The following is a 16,330-nucleotide window of genomic DNA, read 5'->3' as shown; positions in this document are numbered from 1 at the left end:
ACTTTCATTTAACTCATTAAATGGAAGAGTAAGAGCTTATTGCTATAATGGTCAGCCTATTAATGAATATGCTGTTTATTTAGTTTATTCCTCACATTGCAAAAATGTTTGCTTATCTCTCTCTTGATAGGTTTCAGAGTGAAGGAAGAGGCAGTTACAGGAGAATGGGGCAGCACAGGGTCAAGGGACCTAGAACCACAACAGCAACATTTATCTTATTCAATATCACTGTTTTTACATGAGTTTCTCATCTCATGACTAAGGGACTACACTTCACACTATTTACTATACAAACTACCTACCTAACCTTCGAAGGAAGAATTTATCTAATTAGATTAAAAAATAAAACATTGCCCTCCCCACAAATAGGCCTAATCGTCAACTTGAACACAAGTTAATGAAACAATTTTGATATTCTTTTAAAATTTTGCACAAGATGTTATAAAATTCTAAGGGCATAGAAACATGCCATAAATCTTGTGACTATTTCATGCCTGTGGGCCATATCTCTTTGTTCCAAACAATCTGCCTCTCCTCAGTGCTAAATTGGGAGCGTGAGTTATTTTTTGTCAGCCTCTTATTTTCAGTAAGTCTTCAGGTTTTTTTATTGACATGATTATTTAATTCTCATAATAAGGCTGATAATTGGTAAAAAGTATGAAGGAGTGAAATTCAAAGCAAATTTTAAAATTATAGACGTGTTTCAACATTAGGAAGGATAGATACAGGGTGGGAATAATACTGTTTAAATTTCTCCCACATTCTGAGTAGAGTTCTTAGCACATGGTCACTATAGTCAGAGTAACAGATCACTGAACCTCAAGGAAAGCCTATTTTTTGTGGGTAAATAATACAGGGACAGAAATAGATTTCATATCACATGCCAACTACAATTCATTGCCAGTGGTTATCAAAATGCGGTCTTAAAAAGGATACAGAGGCAGCATCTGGGCTCAGTGAGAAGGAGTGCTGTGATGGTTAGTAATGTCGGCCATAACAAGGAAAAGAAGCAAAGCACACATTTGCCAACACTGGAAAAATTCAAACTACAAAAATGCTTGAGGACGTAAATGTGGAACTATGTTGCTGCCATAGTTTCCTCATTTCTTTATTTTGTTGTAGTTACTACTTTCTTTTTTCAAGTAATGTTCTTCAAGTGGCCGAGCATTGTAGGAGAAAGTTGGGGGAATATACAGATTATGTGTTTGCTTCTTATTCCCATGAAAGAGGGCATACTCATTTTCTACATCCTTGTATTTGTTTAGCAGAACATAAAATAATAGGCTGTGCTCTGCTACAAATTCTTTTTGGAATTTTAATATACTCCATTGATGAAGTCTGATAAGTCCAGAGAAAATCTATCTGGAGATGCAAAAACGTATCCTCTTTTCCTATAATCATAAACAGTGTGGTGATTGTATACTGTGTAGTGGAAAGAACAAGGACTTTGCAGTTGGTGGACCTCATTCAAATTCCTGATCTAGTAATTACTTGCTGTGTACCCCTGGGAAATTTAGCCTCTTTGAGTCTCTGTTTGCTTACATGAGGGATGGAGATAATAACAGTGAGGATTACATGACATGACAGATGAAAGTGCCTACTACAATGACTGGCACATAGTAGGCTCTCAACAAATAGCAGTAATAGTTATTGTTGATAATGATTAATAGAACATGTATCAACATTAGTACTGGTATTAACATTAGTAGTATTATATTGTGGCAACAGTTCATGTGAATTGAATTTAGATTTTCTAATGGGTAGAAGTTTCACACTTCCTGATGAATATTTAATATTCTGTCTTCCTTCTGCAAAGCTTTGCTTATCACTCAGTTACAACACTAGTTTTGGCCAGCCAGTTATTTCTCTGTCAGGAAAAACAACATTAAAACTGCTAGTTACAAAAATTAAACAGAACAAGTTGTCCATGACTTGGTTTATAGAGGTAAACAATTTAGTAAGTGATGATTATGGACAGCCTAGGCAGCACTTAGCAAGATGTTTTCAAAATGAATGTAAAGTGCTCGCTTCGGCAGCACATATACTAAAATTGGAACGATACAGAGAAGATTAGCATGGCCCCTGCGCGAGGATGACACGCAAACTCGTGAAGCGTTCCATATTTTTCAACTAGGTCCGTGAGCCACAACTACTGAGCCTGCGCGTCTGGAGCCTGTGCTCCGCAACAAGAGAGGCCGCGATAGTGAGAGGCCCGCGCACCGCGATGAAGAGTGGCCCCCGCTTGCCACAACTAGAGAAAGCCCTCGCACAGAAACGAAGACCCAACACAGCCAAAAATAAATAAATAAATTAATTAATTAAAATGCTGATAGTTAATTAAAAAAAAAATGAATGGAAACATTTCTAACAAACTGTTGAAAGTTATTGCCCTCAGAAGACAGCATTACAGGTACTTTATTAATTGGATGGAGGGAGGCAGTACCATTTAGTCTTATAATGGTTACTTGCAGTTCTCTAAAGCAGATGATACTGGTTTGAGCTTTTCCTTACCTTCATGATTCACATATTACCAGAAGCCAAGTGCTTGAAAGTTCAACAGTAAATTTACACGTACTAAGGAAAGTCGTGGTTCCAGTTCCTAAGAGCTAAAATATTCTAAGATCCTTAATTATGGCCTAGCAGGTAGTGAGAATATTCCTATGTGCCTTGGCCTGGGTGGAATATGATTTCTGTCATGTACTGGTTCATCTGGTCAACTGTTGCCTGTTTCGGAATGCTACCTTTTAGCTGATGTTGTCGAGGAGCCCATAATCTATAAAATTCTTATCAGTGACATGCTGGGGATCTGGAGCAGGATTGGAAGAAAGAGTTATTTTCCTATTACACTGCAGCGTTGTCCAAAAGGCACTGTCCAGCTGACTTCAACCTAGTGCACTCAGTAGGCTATGGTGTATGGAAGAAACAGGGGTGGGGGTTAAGAGGTTGGAGGGTGAGTGTATAGGATGATGTAGGTAGGGTGGGGAAGGTAGGGCTGGGTGAAGAGACAGCCATATAGTCATCAATCTACTTTGTGCTATTAAACTACCGGGCCCCAGATGTGACTCTGGATTCCATGGCAATATGCTTGCCTCTGGGTTGATCCTGAGGGTCAGGGAAAGGGAGAAGAGGTGTTTCAAAGGGTGTGGCCGGGCACCGCTCCTGATGTCGTTCTCCATGTAGCCTTGGTCTCAAGCTGGGCCCTTTTCCCAGGGGCTGTGACAGCTACAGATATTTCTTTGAAAGGAGGTTATAAGGCATCATTGTACTGTAAATGAAAATGAAGGTAGTTTGAAATTCATGCATGAAAGGATGACTGCCTATATTACTAAGGTACTTTCTCAAATTATTTTTTACAATCAATCGGATTTAAGGTTGTACTTATATCATTACATTCACTTATATATCCATATGCTTTCTTGAGTAGCAGAGAAAGCAAGAAGGTTGGGGACTTCACAGAGCTCTGAATACTCCCATGGGAGTGTGTCAGGCACAAGAATGTCAGCATTATTTGGAGTGGTTGTTCTAAATAATAAAAACCTTCTCTGACCAACAGTTTTTTTTTCTACTGGGTATTCTGTCTTTTGAAAGAAAAATTACAGATATAAGGTCTATGAAATTTCCAATATGCTGGTATAAAATGATGAAGCTGTGGGTTTCTCAGCTTTCCTCTCCCCTCTTTGTCACCTTAATTTCTTCCCCTCTTACTATTCTGTCAAGAGAATGGATAAAACCTTCTCAGGTGAATTCTTGAGAAAAAAAGCAATTAGAGTGGAATAAAAACCATGGGGACCTAGTGGGTGAGAGAGTTATGTCAGTATAGGAGTGTGAGAGAACCTTGGGAGTTTGGGGATACTAGAGAAAAGGAGCGTACAGGAGAGTTTAATAAGAGCTGCTGCGAATTATACTCTTAGACTCCTTTACCTGCTTGAGAGATACATGGGAGGAAAGACTGCAATTCTATACCCCATCATGTTTCCTTAGTCCAACATCACTCTGGGACAAGTGACTGGGCTTTGGAATTTGGGGGATGGAGTGGCAATGTCACAGTTTTGTAAGCATAAAACAAACCAGGCATTCTGTAGCTAACATTGCCGTCCTTCAATCTACCACATCTCTTCTCCCTAAACGGTCTCAGTGCTCTGGGATCCGGGTAGGTGGGTGGCATTGCGGGTGAGGGGGTGGACAAGGGAAACCCACTCAGGCTGCTTTGAAAACAAGAATACTGGTCAAGGTTCAGGCATGATACCCTTAGAACTCTGGTTCTTTTTGTTTCCCAAACAAGAGTATATTAAGGGTAGCACATATGTCTTTGTCAGAAACAAGGATAGCAAATCAGTCACAAAAACTTCCATTTGGTCCCCCAGAGATTAGACTTTTTTTTTTTTAGAATTTTTTTTTTTTTAATGTGGACCATTTTTAAAGTCTTTACTGAATTTGTTACAATATTGCTTCTGCTTTATGTTTTGGTTTTTTGGCCACGAGGCATGTGGGATCTTAGCTCCCCAACCAGGGATCGAACCCACACCCCTTGCATTGGAAGGCGAAGTCTTTAACCACTGGACCGCCAGGGAAGTCCCAGAGATTGGACTTTAGAACTGAATCAAACTGCCAACTTTATATAAAGCCCAACTCCTGGCCCACGTGTGGCAGCGCCATCGCGGAGCCTGCCTTTCTCTGGCCTGTCCACTGGATGACTGCCCACCCAGTTAAACCATAACTTCTGGCCCTCTGTCACCAGCCCTCATGTTGACTTTACCTCTGGATCATTTGGACTTTTTGATATTTTCTCATCTTAAATTCTTTATCATTGTTTTCCAAATATGATGAAGATTCATTATCTTGAAAAAGCACGGAAGAAATTCTTTTATCTGCTTTTCTTCAAAAAGAAGGCTCTTACCTGCCTGCGTCTACAGCCATAGAACATTCAGAGAGCTCTGTTGACGGGCACTGGCTGTGGAGTCCGTTGACCCTAAACCACAAGAGGCCCAGATTAAATGATTTCAGACTCACTCCACGATCCCTTTCTAATAGTTCTTTCTCTTCATTATTAAAGCATGTTCATCTCCTCAATAAAACACATAAAAACAAAACACAAGAAACATTTTCTCTAATCACTTCTCTTTCTTTTCAGATACAGATTTTTTGAGAAAACAGTACTGGACTTGGTACTGTGTATAGCTCCTCTCTCTGACCTCACACTCACTCCTCCCCCATTGAGTTTGTCTTACATGATGCTAGTGAAAATGCTCTTGCAAAGGCCACCCATGAAACCTAAACACATAGTTGCTAAATCCAGTGGACACACTTCATTTTTATCTTAAGGGAGCTTCATAAAGCCTTGGACATTAAACTCCTTGGAACTGTCTCCTTTTTTTGGCTTCTAGGATTCTGTGCTTTCCCTGTTTTCCTCATTACCGGTCTGGCTCTTCTTTCTCAGTCTCCTTTGGGTACACTTCTTCAACTCATTTCTTAAATCTTGGTGTTCCAAAGGTTTGCATTCTTTTCCTATCTCTTTTCATTCTTTATATTCTCCATGGGTTATCTTAACTACGCATAAAGCTTCAGGTACAATCAATATGCTGATGATCTCCAAATCTACATCTTTAGCCCAGATCTTTTTAACTGAGTTCAACCTATATAAATATAAGTGCCTACTGGATATCTTCACTTAGATGCCCCACAGGAATCTTCCACTCAATATGCACGAAATGGTCTCATTTCTATTCCAAAAACTTGTCCTTCTCCCTCTCTCTCAGTGGTAATACCATCAACCAACTTGTCTAAGAAAGAAACCTCACAAATATCTTGATTCTTTTCTCCTCCTTCCTTGTTCACTCAATGACCAAGACACATTCGTTTTCCTTGTCTAGTAATAAATCTATTTTCTTATCTCCTGAATCCAAACTTATTCTCATTTCATAAGTCAGGCCCTGACCTTTCCTAGCTTGGATTGCTGAAAACATATAACTGTCTCTGTTTCCCGTCTTGTTCCTTGTTTTACACTTTTAGTTTAAATCAGCCCTAGAGTGATCTTTCAGAAATGCAAATGTGATCATGCCATTCTCTTGCTTAAAATCCTTCAATGGCTGCCCATTGCTTTTATGATAAAATTCAAAATGGCCCCCACGCCCACTCCCACCATTACAGCTTCCTGTGCTGGACTGCTTTAGGGAAGACAGGCTAGAATAACAGTTTATTCTCTAGCTATTTCATGCTTGGCTTCACTTTACTGAGGCTGCCAATTAGTGATTTAGAGGTGAACTCTTCTATGCTCTGCTATGAACTGAGGTCTGTTTCAAGTAGTTCTTGAAGAGCCTTTGGCTTTATTGTCACTAAAACCTGCACTGACTTGAACTTGTGACCTAAAGTTGAACATTTGTATATCCTATTGGCCATCTCCTGAGTCAGAAAAGTAAGCTTTGAAAATGATTTGGTTATTTTTAAGTCCAATTTGGCTTAAAGAAATATATTTTCAACTTAACAATATTTTAAATGTTACATGTTCAGACATAGATGGCAGTGTTTTTTTTTCTTCTACTCTCCCTCTTATAATTGCTTTTCAGAGAGAAGTGGGTAGATCTCTCAATGCTACTGACTTTTATAAAATGGTGGATGAGTGCTTTCATTTTCTTGTCATCTGTCTTTTTCTGGTCTTAGCAATGGAAAGTAACAACAGCTGGGTGTGATCATATCAGCAGGAGACATCCTTGCTCCTGGCTGATTCACAAATTGCCCCTGTCTTGCTTGCCATTTCAAAGAGAGGAATAGAATATAGAATGGACAAGAAAATTAAAGGGGCTGCACACACACACACACACACACACATAAGATTTTCTTCTTATAAAGGTAAGAAGAAAATCAGTAAGTCAAGAAAGGAATTAGAAATACCATAGACCCACACAGGAAAAAATATTTAAAAAGTCATTCAGAAAGATTAGATATGGACAAAAGGAAAGGGGAACCTGTTTTCTTGTGGAAAAAAATCATTTTTTAAAATGTTAATAAACTGCTTTTTCAGCTGATAAATAAAATATGGTTTATACAGAATATTCTAAAAGGTAGACAACTAGACAGTTATCAAGGCAAACTTTCTCCTCTTTACCTGTTAGTCTTGTCTACAGCCTGAAAGAAATTATGATTGTCAAGGGGAAAAATCAACATTATGCATCTTACACAAGGATGTCCTCTACCAGGGTGTGAAGGGCACTGGGATTGCGGATCAGCTTGTCAAGGAAGTTGACAATGTCAGTAAATTTTGGTCTGTGATTTCTCTCCTTCTGCCAGCAATGGAGCATCAGCTGGTGTAGAGATGCTGGACAGCCCATGGGAGCTGGAAGTCTGTAACCTTCTTCAATGGACAGAATGACCTAAATGCAAACATACACAGGTTATTCTCTTACTTTTGGGGACAAATAATACATATGCTAAGTTATAATTCCTTTTATACGGGAAGTGGAAGCCAAAACACTGGTAAGCATGAAAACTACTTGTGAGTACACGTGGTCCAGACAAGGATAAATACGAAAGTTGTGAACAAGAATTGCAAGTATCTTCGTAGCATCTGCTGACCCCCTTTGAGTGGAAAAATATTTTTTTTAAACTTGTGGTATACATATGGGAGGTTAAATTTCATTCCAATATCCAGAAATAGTTTTTGTGTGATTTAGCTGGAATGCCTCAAAACCCAGTTAGGACATCAGGAAGTTAGTCTAAGATTGATGCATTTAATACAAACCACATGTGACAAGTGTTTTAAGTAAAACTGTACTTCTGCAGAAGCACTGTATTCCTGATTCATTTTTTATCCTTTTATAATAATGTCAGTGTGTATTCTTTTTGTAGCCATCCTTCCTTCTTTCTTCTTTATTGTCTATTTAATTCTTTATTTTATTTATTTGGTTGCGCTGGGTCTTAGTTGCGGCATGCAACCTCTTAGTTGTGGCATGCACGTGGGATCTAGTTCCCTGACCAGGGATCGAACCCAGGCCCCCTGCATCGGGAGTGCAGAGTCTTAACCACTGTGCCACCAGGGAAGTCCCTGCCTCTTTAATTCTTCACTCACGTCTGTCTTTCCCTTAGTCTGACACTGACGTGATTATGAAGTCCTTTCAGAACTTCTAAGGTCATTTAATCTTTGAAATGCTATCAGTGCCCAGCTTAAGGTCACAGAGCAACAGGACATTCAGCCTGAGTACCCTCTGGGCCAGTACTCTCCAATAGAACTTTCTGTGATGACGGAAATGTTCTCTCTGTCCAACATGGTGGCAAGTAGTCACATGTGGCTATTGAGAATTTGAAATGTGGCTAGTAAGACTGAGGAACTGAATTTTTAGTTTTAGTTTAATTAATTGACCTTAAATTTTAAATAGCCACATGTGGCAAGTGGCTACTCTATAGGACAGTGTAGCTTTAGGGACAGGATAAGAAGCCAAAGTTAAGAGTAACAACAAGATAACTGTATTTTTTTTTTTTTTTTGTACTTAGGAAATCACATACAAGATAAGGTAAGATATTTATCTATTTATCTGTTTAATATACTACCCACTGGGAATTTCCTAACAATGCAATAAAGTTGACCTGGAATTTATGTAGCTTATTTTTTAATAAAGTGTTCAAAGGTAATCACGTGACTATTCTTACATTATCTCTGGGAGAAAGACAAAGGAAAGGGTTTATTTACCCTTTTTTTTTTTTTTAACATTCATCTGCTTTTATTTTAAGAAGGCAAGGAAGTGTGTAAAGCAGTTTTCAAAATTTCCCAATTGTTAAAGTTTAACAAAACAGTTAAAAAGAAAAACTTTGCATAGAGACGGCACTGAACTGGAACCACATTTTTGTAGACTAGGTGGTTCTCTGGGAGAGTTTTTAAAGGATTGTTGCTCAGGATTTGCCTAAAGCAGGGCAGGCTCTCTGAAATCCCCAGCCCCGCCCCCCACCCCCCCCAAAATGCCACCTTGTGAGGAGAAATGAAAGTCTTTTAAAAGGTGCATCTTATGGTCCTGTGTAGGCATCTTCCCCCTGCCCCTCAAAATGGAGGTGTCTGGTGGGCTAGGACCCAAGCTTTTCCGTTGATATTTCCCCCATTTTTGATGTGGGAAAATTGAGGGACAGACGAATATTTAAAGACAGGCACAATTCAAGCTTACCTCTTCCCTGTGCCAACAACAGAAATGCAAAAATGTAAGTGTAAATATTGTTATCAGTGCTCTCTTTATTTTACCACCATCTACACACTTTCATTTTCTATAATAATTAAAAAAAACCACATCTCATTTTAATTTCTTTTTTAATTGACACTATTTGACATGACTCTAAAATATCTATAATTTATGCTAGAGGCAGTCTGTAAAAAGAAGCAAAAATATGCCTTCAGGAACCTCTTAACTGCTAAGCTTTAGCTTTTTTAGTAATAGGGAATTTCTCATAATCCCATCTGTGTCTTTGTGACCAAAACACTTTAACCTGTCAGGATACTAGCTTTTTTTCTGTTCATTTTATATTCCATTATTGAATAGGATTTTTTCTTATCTGTTTTCTGACTACTTTTGCTACCAACTAGGCTTGAATTTTAAGACATTTTGCAACACATTTTAGTAAAACAGGATGTGTATAAAAATGCTTATAATGCATCAAAACTACTGTGGATAGTTTTGAAAAGTAACTAAGAAAAATAGGATAGAACTCCATTATAGAAAGACTTTAAAATACCACCCCAGGAGAGCTCTCTAGTAGATTTCACAGTTACCTAATTATAAGTGCATAGAATAAAATAGATGACAAGTGAAGTTATAGTCTGAGAAAAAAATTAGCTGCCTTTATTGAGCATCATGTGCTAGATGCTTTGCATAGTTTTCTTCATTTACTGCTTAAAATAACTCAATATGGTAGTTATTATTATCCCTATTTTTAAATGAGAAAATTTAGACTCAGAGATGTTAGGAAACTTGCCTAAATTCACACAGCATAGGTGGCAGAGCTGAAATTTGAACTTTGTTCCTTTTAGCTTCCAAACTTTTCCTCTGGCCATTCCCCAGGAATGCTTTTCAGTTCTCATGATAACATCTTCCTCTCCAATTTTATATCAACTGATGTAATTTTAGGAGTGATGATTACCATTTTATCTATTGTCATACATCTGCTAATTGGGTTTCAATGTTTTTACTTGGATCCTAAGCTTTATATTCTGGGTAAATCAAAAACATATTTACTTCGTAGTTTGCAAAATGTAATCTCTGGCTGAGCAGAGTAATTTCTGAGTGCTTATGAGTCCTGCACACATTTCTATTATTTCATCTGTTACATTGTATTGTAATATTTCATCTGCTTCCTCTCAGGCTAAACATACTTAAAAGAAGGAATTATGTCCCTATATTTTGTATTCTCTTCCCTTAGTATGGTGCCTGACACATTAATAAATGTTATTGACAAAAACAAAAGCTATTAGAAGAAATTTTGGGATTTGTCTTGATAGAGAGCAGACTCTTAGAAAACCTGGAGTCTCAAGCTACCCAAGATGGATTCAAAGCAGAACCATGACAGCATTTGAAGTACCTCAGAAGGAAATAAAATAAAAAAACTGGGGTATCAAGTAGTATTGTTCAAAATTATATAATTTCTCCCTGGTTTGGCTAGACAACGGCCAGGTGAGATTGGGCCTTGCTCTTTTCTAAGACAGAGGGCACTGGACCCAACGTCAACTTCCTGTAAAGACTGGTGGTTTCTTACTCCTGTCCAGAAGGTTTACTATTTCCCATTTACCCAAAAGTCCTTAGCTGCTGGGGAGCTGACTTTTCCAGACAACTCCTATAAACAGCTGACACTCACATCCAGCCTTCTTGGTGTCAAGCAGGCTGTTTACTCTCTTTTGACAAAGTTGCTGTCATGATTGGCCTCTAAGAAGACAGAGTGACAAGAAAGTGTGGTCCTTCACCTGGAACGTTTATCCATAATGTGTTCAGCAACATGTCTGGTCCCAGAATGCCTTTCTGTGGGGAGAGTGGGAGGTTCAGGGACTCATGACATTGCTTCTTGCTGACCTCTGGCTTTAAAGCTTCCTCTGTCCTTTAACTTGTGACTTTGTGAAATATGTCCTGAGCCCTGGTTCATGACAGATGTCAAACATGAAGTTCCCACCTTATAGGAAAATATTAATAACAACAGTAACAACAGTGACAATAATAATAACAGCTAACAATTACTGAGAGCTCTTGGAAATTTCCAGGTGCCATTTCTAAATGATTTACATGCATCAACTCTTTTAATCCTTACAGTAATACTATGAGGTAGATACTATTGTTATCCTCAGTTTACAGACAAGGAACTTAAACACAGAGAGGTTTAATTTGTTGAAGATCACGCACGTAAAAATTCCGGTTTTGAAGGTAGCTAGAGAAGAGATTTAAGCAATATGATTCATGAAGATGGTTAAAAGACACAACATCTTTCTAATGGATTTTTAATTTATTTATCCAAACAGATATATATTAATCACTTAAAATATACTATTGAGCATACCGTGTATAAGGGATAACATAATGAGTAAGAAATATTTCTGTCTTTAGGAAATGTATAATCTAGCGAAGGTGACCAAGATGTCTGAATATGGTAAGTGCCATGTAGAACAGGGAGTTATGGAAACTTTTCAGAGGAGTACCTAACCCAGCCGTGGGGAGGCTTCTCAGAGGAGGTGAACTGAATGTAGAAGGTAGCAGGGTCAACTAGACTAGATGGGTCCAAGAGAGGAGATGTGACCTGATCAGGGAGTGAAAGTAGATTTCTGCAGCTAGAATAGAGTCTTCAAAGAGAGGAATGGTGAGATTTGAGGCTCAAAGGTTAAGTAAAAACTATTTTCTTGAGATCATGAATGATTTTGCATGCTATAAATACAGACTTTATGCAAAGGGTTTTAGCAAGTAAATGACATTAGATTTGTCTTTTGGAAGCTCACTCTGGCTGCAATGTGAAGAGTGCATCGGAGGGCGTGGGAAGCCTGAAGGAGGCTTGCAGTGATCCAGGAGAGAGGTCAGGATGGCCTTAGTGAAAGTAGTGGGCGTGGGGTACAAGAAATAGACTGATCTGACAGGAATGCGGGATTAGGGTGAAATTGGGTATGGAAGTAGAGGGAGAAGAGAAGAATGACTTCTAGGTTTTTGGCTTGGTCAACTAGTAAAGATAGAAGACAAAGGAGGAGAAGCAATTTTGGGGCTGGAGTGACCATGAGTTAAATTTTCTATGATCTTTCTGGTTTCGGATTCAAGTAACATATAAAACTTTGAGAGCTTATTATATGTCAATTTCCGGGCTAGGTGTTTTAACACAGCTTACCTTATTTAGATCTCAAGATACCTATGTGAGTGTGGTTCTACATATTTTGTAGGTAAGAAAACTGAAGCTCAAACTAATGAACAGATTGGGTCAATATCACATAGCTAATAACGCCCTGAAGAATGGACTAATATTATCACCTTGGTAGCCTCTGAATCATGATAGTGATAGAGAAAAATCTGTCCTGAGTCTTGAGCCACATACCTGACCCTTTCTCCCAGAATTAGCTCTTGAGCCTCCCTTACACATTTACACACTCCATGCTTTCCCTCTCACCTACTTGCTCATGACTTTTATGCTTGCAGCTCCAGCTCAGCTTTCTCTCCAGATTTCTCCATCTATTGTCTATGGGACATACCACTTCATAAAGTTGTCATATAGGTGCCATGATTTTTTTTGTTCAAAACTAACCCTGTTCCTGCTTTGGCATTAATTAAATTAATTAATTAATCAATTAACTTTATTTTTGGCTGTGTTGGGTCTTCGTTGCTGCGTGCGGGCTTTCTCTAGCTGCGGCGAGCAGGGCCTACTCTTCTTTGCGGTACGCGGGCTTCTCATTGCAGTGGCTTCTCTTGTTGCGGAGCATGGGCTGTATGCATGCTGGCTTCAGTAGTTGCGGCGTGCGAGCTTCAGTAGTTGTGGCATGTGGGCTCAGTAGTTGTGGCTCATGGGCTCTAGAGCACAGGCTCAGTAGTTGTGGCGCACGGGCTTAGTTGCTCCGCGGCATGTGGGATCTTCCCGGACCAGGGCTCAAACCCGTGTCCCCTGCATTGGCAGGCAGATTCTTAACCACTGCCCCACCAGGAAAGCCCCTGCTTTGGCATTCTGTCCTCTGAAAAGAGTACCATTCTTTTTCCAGTGATTTAGGTCAGAGATCAGGGAGTCATCTGGGCCTTTGCCTTTCCGGGTGCTCAAAATTAACTTAAGACACGTTGATTCCACCACCTTCATATATTTTAAATCTGCTCCAGTTTTAATCCTCTCTTCAAATGATTTATTTTTCATTTTGATCACTGCAACAGCCGCCTAACTAGTCTTTTTGTCTCCCCTTTTCCTCCCTCAATCATCTCCCGTAGTGCACCCAAAGCAATCCTGCTGATGTGAAACTGTGATCATGTTCCTGAAATTCTGCAGTGGCTCACCATGACCCTGGCTCTCAGTCCTCACCTCTGGCTGCATCCTGTTTCCCCTTTGCTTTGGCCACTACAAAACACTTGCAGTCTCTCAGCTGGGCAAGCTGAGTTCAAGAGCAGGAACTGTTTCTTTTTTCCATATGTTCCCAGCATCTAAAACAATGCCTTGTCAAGTCAAAGAGTGAGCTCCAATTGTCATATATGTGATCTACGAAAGCTTTATATTAACCTTTATCTTCATTAACATGTCTTTTATGGGAAGTTTTGTTTTATAGGTATTTCTGATTCCCTAGTCAAGGACTGACAGGGAGCCAGGAGCATATGGGGTGTTTTGTCTAAAAGACTAAATGAGGTTTATTGTTTTAGGATATGAAGGGGTGATAATTAACTAGAGAGAATTTTGTTAACAGTATGGTTTTATTATAGCTGTAGGCTGTCATCCTTTGGAGAAGAGTTATACAAGGTTATACCCTTATTTTAAAATGTAAGAAGAAAATTAAAACAAAGTGAAAAAATATGAAAATGACTGCAGTGATAACTTCTATGCAGAGGTAGAAGAAATTAGATTCTGTCAGAAATTATCATCTAAAACCTGGCTGGTTATTCTAAATAGATCGTACTGGTTCCTTGTCAATGACACTGCAATTTTTAGCAGCCTAGAATCTACACAAGACTCAGTTGGGACACATAGCAGACTGTTCTGCTCTTGCTGAATCTGATGAGTTTTCCAATTGTGTTGACAGTTTCTGAATCAAAGCAGGCAATGTGCACCTTTTATTAAACTAGGCAAACAAGGAGTAGACAGTCAATATGAAGACACTGAGATATCCCTGAACAATACTATTGAACAAGGACTGCTTGGGCTGTGCAGGGAATCACATTATTATAACACTGCTAAACAACTCCTAAAGAGAAGCACGTTGAATTTAGTTATTTAAAAAGTTATTTTAAAAGAAACTGTCTCAAAATTTTAGCAAGGGCTGAAATGTACACTAGTAAATGGACTGTGAAATGATTTTACTTCTATCTTCCCTCTAAATAGTCATGATGGCTGTGTTGATGAATTTAATTCATCAACCTTAATTTCAGGTTGAAGGGGGATGGTGAAGCAAAGACTCCCAGTATATCCTTACTTTTTGTGATAGTGATTACTTATAGATATTAGGACATTTAGGTTTATAAAACAGTAATACTGAAAACACTGGTAATGTATTTTCCTGATATGCAATATAATGATTGTGTCTGCATAGGAAGAAGACAAGAAAAAAAGAAAGGAAAGAAGTAGTTATAAGTCAATAACATTTATAATATTATATCTATTTTCTTAGTCAATACTTTTCAACATACAGAATTTATAATTCAGTGAAAAACAATCAAAATCCAAATGAAATTCAGCGTACATTAGAAAAAAAGGGGGACAGAGTGATGAAAGAATAAGATACAGAAAGAAAACAATTTTTCCGAAGCTAATTTATAATTTAAATCATTAGGGCATGGAAACCTAAGATTTCCTTTCAAACTTTAAGATGAAGAATTTCTTAAAACCTTACACTTAAGACAGTTCTCTAACCTCATTTTTTGGAAGTTGAAATAGAATGTCAAGGATCTATAAAAATGGAGAGTGCTTGTCTTTAGTAGGTTACCACCTTTCAGATTGTTGAATGAGTGGACAAAATGGGGGAAAATATGAAGTGTAGGATTCATAGGTTAAAAGGTTGCTGATGATATGATTTATGGTTTGGAAAATCTTTAGCCCTAACAGTTGAAAGTCACACCTTTTTTTTTTTTGGCCACATCACACGGCTTGTGGGATCTTAGTTTCCCAGCCAGGGATTGAACTCGGGCCCTCAGCAGTGAAAGTGCTGAGTCCTAAACACTGGACCACCAAGGGATTCCCAAAAGTCACACTTCTTGAGACTGAGATAATTAACACCTTCTAAGCAACTATGCTTCAGTTTTTAAGTAGTGGAAAGAGCATTAGTGAAGGAGTCACCTAAACTGCATCGCTGTCCTAAACAACCTCTGCTCTTAGGAAAGTCTCTGTCTCCTCATTAAGAAAAGGAAACTGGATTCAGTACTTGTGATTGTACTTTTCAGCTCAAAAAGCTATGTTTCTAGAGTCAGTGAAACTGAAGGCTTAATCTGCAGGACCTCTGGCAACATCTGTTGATCTCCAAGTTCTGTAGCGTCCAGATCTAGATTTAGCTTCCTTTGAAAGGACTGTTTCCCACAGGGCTCCTGGTGCAGAGAGACAAAAATCCAGATAGGGACAGACTATGTCCCAGTAAACTAAGACTAGGAAGATTTGGGGAACCATGATGTTTTTGTTTTGGTTTTTTAATTGGGGTATAGTTGCTTTACAATATTGTGTTAGTTTCTGATGTACAACAAAGTGAATCAGCTATATGTATACATATATCCCCCCCATCTTGGACCTCCTTCCCAACCCCTCATCCCACCCATCTTGGTCACCAAAGAGCATGGAGCTGAGCTTCCTGTGCTATACAGCAGGTTCCCACTAGCTATCTATTTTACACATGGTAGTGTATATATGTCAATCACAATTCCCAATTCATCCCAGCCCCTCTCCCCATTCTCCTATGTCCACATGTCCATTCTCTATGTCTGTGTCTCTATTTCTGCCCTGCAAATAGGTTCATCTGTACCATTTTTCTAGATTCCACATATATGCATTAATATACGATATTTCTTTTTCTCTTCTGACTTACTTCACTCTGTACGACAGACTCTAGGTCCATCCACATCTCTACAAATGACCGAATTTCATTCCTTTTTATGGCTGAGTAATATTCCATTGTATATGTGTACCACATATCTTCTTTATCCATTCATCTGTTGATGGACATTTAGGT

The 16,330-nt window shown here is 38.7% G+C and overlaps 1 protein-coding gene and 1 non-coding gene across 2 annotated transcripts in view; one reads left to right on the top strand and one right to left on the bottom strand.

The window, feature by feature from the left end:
• Window positions 1–16,330, bottom strand: part of EPHA6 (EPH receptor A6) — an 846,791-nt gene that overhangs the window by 7,069 nt on the left and 823,392 nt on the right. The window contains exons 17-18 of the mRNA XM_061194037.1: window positions 7,174–7,367; window positions 4,898–4,969 (exon numbers count right to left, since the gene is read on the bottom strand). Coding sequence (XP_061050020.1) covers window positions 4,898–4,969; window positions 7,174–7,367 — 266 coding nt within the window. The remainder of the gene's footprint in view (window positions 1–4,897; window positions 4,970–7,173; window positions 7,368–16,330) is intronic.
• LOC133094196 (U6 spliceosomal RNA) lies at window positions 2,021–2,127 on the top strand. The gene has a single exon (XR_009701409.1). It is a non-coding gene; the product is annotated as a U6 spliceosomal RNA (small nuclear RNA).

Source organism: Eubalaena glacialis, chromosome 6 (assembly GCF_028564815.1).
Source record: "Eubalaena glacialis isolate mEubGla1 chromosome 6, mEubGla1.1.hap2.+ XY, whole genome shotgun sequence".
NCBI lineage: Eukaryota > Metazoa > Chordata > Mammalia > Artiodactyla > Balaenidae > Eubalaena > Eubalaena glacialis.
Note: the sequence above shows the minus strand (reverse complement) of the source record. Positions and strands in the feature narration are given on the sequence as shown.